This window comes from Nestor notabilis, unplaced genomic scaffold (genome assembly GCF_000696875.1).
Source record: "Nestor notabilis isolate BGI_N333 unplaced genomic scaffold, ASM69687v1 scaffold32873, whole genome shotgun sequence".
Classification (NCBI taxonomy): Eukaryota; Metazoa; Chordata; class Aves; order Psittaciformes; family Psittacidae; genus Nestor; species Nestor notabilis.
In genome coordinates this window covers 15726-28003 of record NW_009922029.1, presented here as the reverse complement: position 1 = coordinate 28003, position 12278 = coordinate 15726, and the positions used below count along the sequence as shown (strand labels likewise).

The 12278-nt window shown below is 38.7% G+C and overlaps 1 protein-coding gene across 1 annotated transcript in view; it reads right to left on the bottom strand.

Annotated features, from left to right (window-relative positions):
- The window catches only part of LOC104403328 (caprin-2-like), a gene marked incomplete at its 3' end in the record, with an annotated part of 27383 nt that overhangs the window by 118 nt on the left and 14987 nt on the right, over positions 1-12278 (bottom strand). Inside the window, exons 9-15 of the mRNA XM_010011424.1 lie at positions 7333-7464; positions 7044-7131; positions 6300-6355; positions 5562-5672; positions 3765-3875; positions 2988-3140; positions 1-87 (exon numbers count right to left, since the gene is read on the bottom strand). The exon at positions 1-87 is cut by the window's left edge and continues 118 nt beyond it. Of these exons, the coding sequence (XP_010009726.1) occupies positions 1-87; positions 2988-3140; positions 3765-3875; positions 5562-5672; positions 6300-6355; positions 7044-7131; positions 7333-7464 (738 nt within the window). The remainder of the gene's footprint in view (positions 88-2987; positions 3141-3764; positions 3876-5561; positions 5673-6299; positions 6356-7043; positions 7132-7332; positions 7465-12278) is intronic.

Genomic DNA, 12278 nt, shown 5'->3' with positions numbered 1-12278 from the left:
ACTCTGGTTATATCCTGCTGAATATGAAGAATCCTCCTTAATTTCCTGGTCTTTACGCGGAGGCAGTGGTGCATTCACTTTAAATACCTACAACATTTCAAGACAAGTGCTTAACACTACCAGCTAAAATCTCTGCCTAATGCCACCACCCTGTTATGCTGTGGTTTAAATTCATATCCCCTAGATCAGTTTCTAGAACACACATTTCCTAGAAATAAATCAAGGAGATTGTACTTCAACCCATCCTTTTTCCCTCTCAGTAAGCTTATGAAAGTTACTCCTGTTTATGTAGCTACTACCCAAGAAACATAGCTTGATCGATCATAGGTATGATATCTGAGCAACAGAACAGCTACTATACAATAAGCTACTTTCTATGGGAAATCCACTTATAAAATCACTAACTACCCATCCTACAGCTTTTGACACAAAGCTGGAACAGCCTATACCAAGACAGATACATCTGGGAAGAATGTGTCTTTATACACATCTTGGAACCTGATAACAACACTATTGGCCACTATATCAGACAGCCTTCACCGCTTTGGTAAACTGAGCCTCAACTTTCCTCTCATTTTAAGTTCTCTCAGAGTAAACATGTAACCTAAGTAACAGTCTTGTAATTCAAATTTTAATGTTACAGCCTGGGCAGAGGCGTGGTGTGCAGATACAGTTAAATCTCATCAACCAGAGTTCAGTCACTCCAGTAACTGTATTGCTTTACAGCAAATAACCCAAAGTTACCAGAGTTGACATTGTCAAAAGCAACTAGAACCAATATCAAGTAGGAAAGAAGTCTGTTTTGAGTAAAAGTATCTAAATTTTACGTAAAAAGCTGTCAGCAGTACCGACAGTGGGGTCTAGGGGTGCATATGACCATTTTCCAAGACTATAAACTGTCTGTAGACAGATCAGGGCAAAAGTATACCTAGATGGAAGGAACAGCTTCACAATTCTTGTCATTTGCAGAAGCCTCTAAAATTAAAATGGGAAATGAACACCTCTTACAAGGTCTGGAAATCAAATACTGTCTCTAAGAGGGAGACAGCACAGAAACCCTTCATGATACTGGAGTGTTGAATGTAAGTTTTGAACCATTATAGCACAAATGCATTTTTTAATTCACCAGATGAAGTGATCAAAGTGAACAGAAGCAATCCTGTTTCTAGAAGAAATTTGAGGATACTGTGCAGTCAGGCTGTCAACTCCCAAATCCTCAAGTATTTGTACCAAGTAGTCTACTTTTCCCTGCAGTGAGGGTTACAGGTGGAATTCTAATAACAGACTAGGGCTACAAGTAGTATCTGCCTTTAGGCTTCCATAAGCACAATGGCAACAATAGGATGTTCAGACACCTGAGGACATGTAATCAGATGCTTCCATTACTGTCACTGTACTACCATTATTGGCAAGGAACCATCTACCCTCCTGGCTATCTACTGAAATCCAATGGCTGTGTTTTCCTGTCAGCTGTGATAATCTAAGCAACACAGGGAAGAAGAAAGCACTGTACAGTTAAAAGACTACTATGAGTAGAAGAGGAATTAACATCCTGGCAATTAGTGACAGATGTTTGCCCATTTGACCCAAAAGTCCCAGGAAAAATATTCAACATTTAACATCTCTGAAAACACCACAGCATTAATTCAAGTGAACTTACAGTGGTACCATTAAAATCAAAAGCACTCCAAACACAGACACTAGGTACAGATATAATCTGAATGACTGAGACCAACTCCATACTTACATCATAACAGATGCTTACATTATAGACTGGGTCCCCAGAAAGACTCTGGATCTATGATCATTCCTTGATCACAGAATGCTGCTACTTCTCCACTTTCATGAAAAATCACCACCTAGCAACCTAGCATAATTTAAATAGATCTGGCTTGGAAAGAACCACCTCTCTACCATCACTTCCCTTACTTACATATAACTGATTCTGTACCTCTGAGGAAGGTGGTTCTTGAACCTCTTCTATAAATACCAAGAACCAAGGAGGAAAAAGTCATGGTATGATTTTCTACAGACCACACCAGAGTGTCATAGATGTTTTAGTGAAATCCTGTGCTTTAAGACACTACTAGCTATCTTCTTCCACCATCCTACTATGTATGTCACTACTGCAACATGCAGATCATCCAACAAGTTGTGGAACTGCACTGTGACGCTTGTTGAAACAGAGAATGCCTATGTGGCATGTGGAGACTGTGACTATTTTTCAAGCTTGCTTTTGAGAAAGAACATTAGATGAAAGTCTCCAGCATCTTGTGAAGGTATCAGAGGAGTAAATAAGACCAAGTAGAGGGAAGGGAACATTAACAACTAAATGGAGACCCTTTCTCTGAGTCCATCTAAGCTTGCACTGCAGATTACCAGGCAGTAGCAATGTTAGTGACATTGAAGAACATCAGTAATGATGTATAGCCTGAAAAAAATGGTATCTATTTGCAAAAACCACCACATACAGTCTGTATGGACTATTCCCCCAACATCTATATTGATTCCTGGTTAACAAGATAGGATAATGAGCTACACCAGTGTAAAAAGGACACATTCTATGATTCAAGTGGTCTGAATTTTATCCCACTCAAGCAAACAGTTTAAAAGACAGCAAGACAGGTTCAGGCTTCAGAAAGCTCTTTGTCCTAACAGCTATACTTGAAGATTTCCTCTTTCCTCTGCAGTCTATTATTTAAAATCTCTGCTTAAGAACAGTTTAAGTACAGTCAACTTTACCTTTGGGGACAGATATAAATCTGTTGATTTCAGGTCTGACTTCTCCCTCTTAGTTCCTTGAGGCTACTAAATATATCCCACTGTTTGATATGGGGACTATACAGAGCAAAACCAGGATGTGTTCTGTATCAAAATGATCTATGAAGTTCCATACTCTATCAAGAGGATCCAATTTCCCAGTATTAGGACTAAGTTAACAGCATTATTGCAAATCATTCTTCTGGGACCTCATGTTGCACACTTACAGTCTGCATAGCCTGAAAGGGAGCTGCTGTTATTGTGACAGAACTGCTGCTTGATGGAGGAGACTGAAAGCTTTGCGCTGGTGGTACTGGTGTCATGGAAGTGCTTGAAGTAGGCAACGGTGACTGTGGCTCACTTGGGAGTGGAACAGTGGCCTGAGGGAAGAATAAATGTAATGAAAGGTCACTTGATAGTTATCAGGCAGTATCAGAGCATTTAATTTGTTCTAAAGCCTGGACTGACAGAAGTCAGCAGTTTCTACAGGATGACATTTGGACATAGTAAAGCTACAAAATAGTTTTTGCTTACAATTCCAAATCTTGCTGTGCATCCTCAGCAAACAGTACTTCTATTGCAGTCTCTGCTGATTAAGTGAAATGTGCCTATGAGCTACTATACATACCATTCAGTGTAATAATTTCACAAAAGAAATACCAGGTATTTTTTCCCCACCACTAAGGAAACAGAATGCTTTCTCTCCCATTTATTGGAAGATGATTCTCCAGCTGATATTAGAAGTGGCTTCTCTTTTCCAAAAGAACTCAAGAAGTTTAGGGGGTTTGATTATTTTCCCCTCTCAATGTTTCAGATTAGACACAATGCTGAGTTGTTCAGACCAAGTATTAACCAGCATTAAGCCTCATCTGTGCAGACAGCAAAGTGAAGTATTAATTTAGAATACCAACATTTATAGGAGTCAGAAGCCAAAGGAACACAAGACTTCAGACATTTCAGCAACCAATATATTTACCTAACCGCCTGTATTTGTGAGAGCTTACCTGAGCAATTTCAATCTTTTTAGGTATCAGGGACTCAGAAATACATGAACTTGTCTGATACAGTGGCTGGGAAGTATATTTCTCAGTCTCTTGAGAAAGCGATGCTGACGCCTAAAAGAAGCCATACATGCACCTGCTATTACAAGCATCACTGCACAAAGCACAAACTTCTGTTAGAGCTATAAAATACCAGTGCCTAAGTTGAAACAAGTGGATTTTGAAAGACCATGACAAACATTAGGTCCAACATAGATGTACTGAATAGTCATCTTAACCAAAAACTTCAAGTAATTAGCATTAGAGTTCCAGACTGATTACCCTTCTTACACAAGAGGTTGTACAACTAGCCCTACAAAATCAGGTAATTGTATGAACTATAGATTGCTTCAGCCAGTTATTACAATGAAGTCTGGCACACATGTGTCCTTGAATTAAACAAGGACATATCTGATTGATGTTAAGATTCTGGTAAGCTCTGTTGAACAAGGCTTCAGAGCCAAACTTTGTTTGCTTTTGCAAAACCTGCACATCCTAGTTGGCTCACACTATAATGCTAAGTTTAAGAGTTGCTTACACTTAGATGCACAGCCTAGGGCTAACAGCTACCAGTCCTATTCTCACTATGTGTATACCATCACAGGTGCATCAGAAGCAGTATGCACTCACATAGCAGGAGAGCGCACTGTCACCATGAAGTGTATTCCCTGGTTAAGCTTTGTTTGGTCTCAGCACATCTGCTGCTTTCTATGAGAAGCAGAACTGGAAAAGACACCACACTCCAAGCCCAAGGGACTAGAGGTGCTGGGCACAACCAACCTTAATTCCAAACAGTAAGTTTACAAATAAACTCAGAGCATTCTACTAAATCAGATGTTCTACATTATAGCACAGCACTATGTCTTTCAGATGCATATTGAATAGTAAAATTATTTAATCCTTGTTAGCACAAAAGTCTCCTGATGCTAAGTGAGAGAAGGTATCAAGAACCAAGCCAAAACCGCTGATTCAAGGGGCAGCAAGACTCATATTCACATCAAGACTGTTATATTCACCTACACAGTATATTAAGGAATAGAGTAAACGCTACATGCACAGTATACTGATGGCATGTACATCTGCAAAAACATTTTAAAAGCATGAACATTTCCCCATTATAATCTATATACACTGTATTAGAGAGTAACAGGAAAGAAAGCCAGCTGTGTTTCTGAAGACAGCACCACACTTAGCAAGAGGTCCTTAGGACAGTGAGCTGAATAAACTGAAACACTGTTTGTGGCTCTAAACAATATCTGAATGCTAGTTGAAGACTTAACTGCACACAGATACAGCTAACGCAAAATCTAAGGTCTTGGCTGAACATTAGCAAGTCAGTATTTCTTCAGTTACTGCTCAAGAGAGCATATCTCAGCCTTACACGAAAGTCTGCTATTTCATTACAATATCCCAATTTACACATCCTCTATGTTGTTATTAGAGGGAGTATTCTACACCGTAACCAAAGCAAATACTGATGCTGCTCATATGTTCCCACAAGAATATGCATCACTCTAGCCCGCATTTCTTCATCCCACACCCTTCCCGTTTCAAGGGGCAGACTGTTTGCTTTGCATTTATGTGGCATAGGAAAAAAAAAACTTTCCCAACCATCCTTACATATTCCAGAATGTGGGCTATACTGTTGCTGTTACTTCCATTCTGTCTCTCCATGTTGGTCCACGAGAGGTGCCACCACAGCTTTTGCTAGGGCTGACTATCACAGATTTCTGAATGCCAGTGAAGCCCAGGGTATGTTACCTGCGGTGTCTGTGGTGTCACCACGTCTTCAGTTTCAGAGCCAGAAAGAGTCTGATCAGCAGATGCTAGGGAAGTATTTGAACCATGCAGTGCAATGGATGAAGCAGCAGCCTTGCAAGAAAGAAAAGAGAAAGTTTTAAAATATTATCTTAAATGTTTGGTTTCACTGAAACTCATACTCTGGGCATTTTCATGTAAACCTCAGAATGAGCTGAAGTGCTTTGAAAAGTGATCTAAGTTCCTTAGGAATTCTTGTTCATGGCAAGGAAACCTATTTAAAAGCCAAAGTAGCAATGCATTCAAGCAAAGTGAATTTAAGGTTCATGTAAGCATGGCTGCCAGAGCTTGACACTATCTTTGGCATAAGTGAAGATCTCAAAGATGAATACATGCACTACCTAAGAAAGAAGCAGCATGTTCTTTAGCACACTACTATTAGCTAAGACTTGTGTCTATATGGGTTAAGTATTCAAACTATTTCAGCATGCCTTCCACATACTTTTTACTGCAAGAAATTTCAAACATTTGTTGCTGCTTTTCAAGCAGAAGAACAGCCAGTTTTGTCAGCATTTGAGTGATCCTAGGTTTGTAAGCTACTAAGTTACATGAAATTTGTTATAAAACTACTGATAACAAGAAAAGCAACTGAAGTACTAAGTCTGTTCTAGTGAATAACCTCCATGTCATTTCATGGCTACAGTTCTGCCTCTGCAGGACAGCCCTTACACTTCAACTTACTTGAAGAGGCTGTTGAAGAAAGTCACTCTGACTTGGCAGTTTCTGTTCTTTTGAAGCTGCAAAAAAGAATGTGTTAAGCAACATTTACTTTTAAATTCAAATACTGCATACAGTTCCAGTGTGCAGATCTACATTTTGAAAGCATTTGGTGTATGAAAATGCATGCTATTTCAATATGTGCACTGCAAATATTTAGAACTAGCATCAGTAAACTATACCCCATTGAAAGATTTTTTTTCTAAAAGAGGAAGAAGTATTCAATAATAAAAATACTTCTACCATAAAAGATACCCACTACCCGTATTAAAAAAGTGTAATAAACTAGCTAGTTTTGTTTCACAGTCCAAGAGCCACCCAAACAGTTTAACAGGTTCCAATTTTCCAAGTGTAACCAGAAAACTGCTCTTTGTCCTGAGCTCATTCACAGCTTGTGTTTATATACACCACATCTAGACAAGTTTGTTACAGATACAGTATGTCAATTCTGCTGCGAGGTTCAGATGCACAGGCCACTCTGTGATGATAGAAGCATTCCATTTCCAGGCAGATACTCCAACTTTAAGCCACCTCCAGCAAAAAATAAGCAGGTAAGTGGTTTGAGCTGCCTTTTTTATTAATCAGACATTAGCTTCTTTTTTTTATAATTAGACAAGCTGTCTTCACCAGGCCTACTGATCTACAGCCCAACCAAATCCTGTTAGTGTTTGCAAAAGTCTTATGTACACTTCACACAGTATTACCTACCTGCAGGACTACTTGCTGGAGTAACTGAAGGTTGCTGGGATGAACCAATGGCACTTGGTGAAGCTTTATCAAAATCCAGAATTGACTCCTTTTGCAAAAAGATCATCAGTTGAGAGAAAAAAAAATTATACTCCAGATATAAAACATTCTCATCTGACAAGTTGCTGTTAGCTAATTAGAGCTAGATTCATTCAGTGCAAACACACATTGTCAGCACTGTTTTCCCTAACCCAGTAGGAATTTGAGCTGTGTGCTACAACAGCAGAGGAAAAAAAAAAACCCCACATACTTGCATGAAGTTGTAAGTCCCTTGTATCTGAGTCATCAGATCCTGAAGCTTTTCCCTTCTCAACACTGGATCTTTTGGAAGAGTTGAAGTAGAGCAAAATTCTGCAGCTGGCTGATGTACAGGTTTAGGCACCTAATAAGAAGAAAATAAATTGAATCTAATACTGGAAGCGAGACAAGGTGTCTTATCCAATATACTTCCAAGCAACCTATAGGTGTCAGACACCATGAGCCAAGGAATTCTCTGCTGTCATTGATATTTCCTGAATCAAGCTTTCACTTCATTAAATAACAGCAGCTTACTGTTGCCACAACATTAATTCACCTCATTCAGCTATATACAATCAAGTGTACAAGACAACAACAAGTTGCCTGCATTTAGTGCATCATTAGGAAACCTACACATCCAGGTTGAAGGCCACAAGAAGCTTAAAATTCAAAGCTGCATCACTCAAGGTTTAAAACATACTCCTCCTCCCAGTAGAACCCACACCAGCAAGTATAGAGCAGGAAGTATACTTCCTGCAGGAAGTATTACACTAAACTTTAGCATGAAAAATACACCTGTACTCCCACATGAGAGCCTGATTTTGTGGCTAAATATGTACTTCCATAGGAACTTAGGACTCTTAGATTGTTTCAGATGGTCGCTTAACAGTTCATCACAACTTGTTCTCACTTCACTTTAAAAGAGGGAAATGTTTTGTCAGAAAAATCAAGTTCAAGGTACCAGAAAAATCATGACAGTAAACTCTTTAAATAGCAGAAGCCCTGTTATTTACAGGGTGACAGTAATATTAGACTGTCTAGATAGCCTAACATGTCTTGAAAGAATCTTGGGGAAGCCATAGGCCTGTTACAAGTATTTTAAACCCATTATTTTTAGTGACTCTCTAAAGCTTTGCTTCTCTTGTCTCTGCAGCTAGAGGGAGGCCAACTGTGAAGACATTAAATAGCTGCATTAATTCAACTGGCCCAAATGCTGAGACACCAGAACATATGAAAGCCTTTACTTTCCTACAGATAAACATCCATCTTTCTAATAAGAGATTACCACAATATTCTATATAACAGTTCAGTATTTGTATGAATTCATTAGAAGACTATATGGCAGAAGGGTATGTCATGACATTCATCACATTCAAAACAAACTGACAGAATGCTCTTTGTTCAGTTTTAGGACAACAAGCCCCAAACTACTCTTGCATGTCTTCAGCAGTTACCTGAAACTAATCCCTAGCTTTTGCAGAATTTCCTGCAACATGGACATGAAAGAAGCTTGCAGGGTTTAATGAGCTTCACAAAGCATAATCCACATACATACAAGCACATTATCTCTGGAGGACTCAATTCCTAATATTTGTGGTCCACACAACAATCGCTTTTGAGCTGTGGGAAGTTTTACTTCTTCCTAGAGCTAACAGCACATGATTGTACTACTTACACTTTCTGATGCACATGCACTACCTTTAGCTGCTGACTATACAAGTTTATATTGCTGTATAGTTTTCATTAATGAAGATACACTAAAGCTATTAAGGATCTGACTGCAGGACAAAAGATACAGTTGAATAAAGTTAAATCTCAGCAAATTATATATTAAGTTACTAGGAACCTGAATCTTCCTGTTCATCACTTTATTAGCCCACTTATAAGCAGACTTAAGACACTTGCTGTCATGGTAAATCCATTACAGGTAAACTGTTATACTACTCTCTTCTTCACTGCAGTTTACTAAGACCCAAGCACACAACTAAACTGGTTCTGTAGTTTTACAAACTGATACCAAGTTTTTTGCTGTTAAGCCACCTAACTGGGTCAAGTCTGGCAGTGTCTGTAGCTATTAAGATTGTCCACTAGTTATGTAAGTTAGACTTGTACATTAAGCACAAGTAAAAACAGCCTTAAGAGGATGAAAGCAGCAGAATCTGCAGTTTCACTTGTGATTGCAAACATGACACAGTCTTCTGTATGCTTTTACAATTTGAGAGTCTTCATCTCCTTCCCCAGCTCATACATTTGTGCATTATCCTGGTAGCATTCTTCAACTAGAAGAGCAAGCATACAGGGTTACATGTATGATTAGGGCTTTAAGCCAGGACTAAAACACTGAGACTCTCCATCCTGTAGAAGTTACCTTCCAGTTCCTGCATATATTAAAATACACCAGCCCAAAGTAACTATACTGAAGTTACCTCATTAATTTGTTATCTTGCTGGTACTTAGGTGTTCAAAACTAGAGTAATCAAGTGCAATACAAGAACACGCACAAAACAGTACCAGGAAGTTAAAGTATTTCAGATTTTATGCCTTTATAAGAATAGATGCTTTTAGAAAGAGCAGGTACTTGACATCCTTAAGAGCTTTAAAACAAGTTTTCTTTCTAGCCTACAGTTAGATGTTTCTGGAAGTCATTACAAGCTGGTGACAGATTCTGAGTATAGTAACCTGTTAGTCCAGCTCACATCAAACTTAGACATCCTGAGACCACTTAACATCAGTGGTTCAAGCAACATTCAAGTCAGTTTTACACAGCACTGGTAAGTTTAGGGTCTAATTTGTCATAATATGTTTCTGAAACCTAACTTCAACACTTCTAATAGATTCAGCAACAACTGTTTCAGCATATGTCTAGAGAACCAACTAAAAATGGAGTTGAAATACTCAGAATTTGTTTTAGGACCTGGTAAGTCATTGCAAACCAATGTAAAGGCACAGAGACCACTCTGGAATTTTACTAGCCAGAGTACCAATATACTAGGCACTCCTGTTAAAGCTTGAATTTTAGAGACTGAAAGTCTACTCACACATAGCACCAACATGTATTTCAACCACCCCACATACTAGTAAAACTTCACTCTGATACCTCAATTCTTCCTTAGGTTTGTTAGCTGTGGAGTACCAAGAGAGCTGGAATGGCAATACCTAAACTGTAATTTCAACAGTGAGCGCCAGCTTCGCCATGTAGATACACAATCAACATTTGCTTCCTACTCAGAGCAGCATTCACAGTAGATACAAATTCAATGACACTGGATGACAGCACAAGCCAAACTGTTTTGCTTTCACATAGCAGGCCACAAATTCAGCTCTAATCAAGTTTAATGACCCACAGGTTACGCAAACATTTAAATAAAGTAAAAATTTAACAGGCCTGCACATCACCTCAACTTCTAAAGTATTGCACCTTATGGTATATTAAGTTAACTAAGCATATTTCAAGATCTCAAAACCTAGTAGCTTATTAAAAGATCTCATGGCTCTGAGTTATTTCAGGGAGCAAGGAAAAGTCAATTTCAGCTCCCGAAGGCAGCAGCAGTGACATAGGCCTTTTATCTACCACCCCTAGATCCCTGGACAAGGTCATTTATAGATTCTCCTTGGGACCAAAATGGATCCAGCTATAGCACTACATTGCCTCTCCTTTCTTCATATAAGCATAGGCAAGAGAAATTTCCTTATTTAAAAATACTATCTTAATTTTTAATTGTTTTGTATGTACCTGGTAAGTCAAAGATATCTTAATTTTTCAAACACTGGTTATGGAAGCTAGCTAGGTTGACAGTACACTATTTTCTATTTAGTCAATATACTTTTGATATTGGATTTGTCAATAACTACTAAGCAAAAATAAAGCCAGATGGTGTTTCACTATGGTCTATGCAAACCAAAGTTTGAATACTTGAAATATGCTTTGTTTACTTAATTCAGCAATCCATCTTAAGCAACCTCACATTCCAACATTTCATTTAGTTCAGTTTTGCTGACATGCACACCTGCACATTACAGGGATTCTTAGGCAAGTTTCTCCAGGCAAGTTCTCCAGTAAGTTTCCCTTACTGCATCAAAGTTTTGTTTACCACTTAAGCCATCCATCTGCCCATCCTATATAAAAATATGAGTTCATGCAAGCAACTTGCATTTAAGCTTTAAAGTAATCTGACACCAGAAAATCCAAGGCATCTTGAAGTGCTTGCAATTATCCCAATACTTCAGATCATTTCAGTAATACTACGCATAGTTGGGTGCACAACACCTACTTGTGCTCAGAATTACTCAAGTGAGGCCACCAGGTTTTACACCTGTACCACCAGTGAACAGATTCTACTCAGCTCAAGTGTAAAGATGAATCAAACACCTTAATCCCATTTTATTACCCAGTGCTGCATGTTACATACTCTTTTAATCTCGTGTTCAACCTTCAGTTTGCGGTCCCGCTTCTAGGCACAAGAACATCCATTTCTCAGTTATGCCAAGTTTACTGACAAAATTTAAGCTTAATCATTTGCTATGAGTAATATGAAATGAACTGATTTCTGCTTTTTCACAGAAACAAGACATTAGTGTTGACAACATCGTACACAAAATCGCTTAACTTTTCTTCCTGAAGTCTCACTCTAGCTTGAACACTGCTCTTAATGATGTAAGATGGCAGACAAAGACTTCAGTTACCTGCTTTTAAAGTTGTTACTGCCTGAGCACAGGTGAGAAAGGTAATGTAAGCAGAGGCTAGCAGCCTGCTCAGCTGTAAGCACTGCAGTAGCTTTCATTTTACATTTCTAAAACTATGCTATTGTTACACTCCCCAGGACAGCAGGATGGTTTATGCATTCATCTGGAAATAGACATAAGCCCCTGCACAGTTGCTATTCCTTGATCTAGATGCTGGATCTCTCTTGAATCAGCAGCTACATTAACCAAAAGCCTAAAAAAAATTACTGAAGTGCTATTTGCATGCAGCCACAGACAATGTGATTCCTGGCTGAGTCATACTTGCTTTGTACTTGTAAGGGTGAACAGAGCCAGTAACTAGGGATGAATTAAGTTAATTCTTCTGCCTTACACATAAAGCAGTTATTCAAGGCTCAAACACAGCAATACCGTGCCAATGTAAAAAGCAAAGCAGACTACCTTGCTATTCCAATATAAAGTTTAACTGCCAGAATT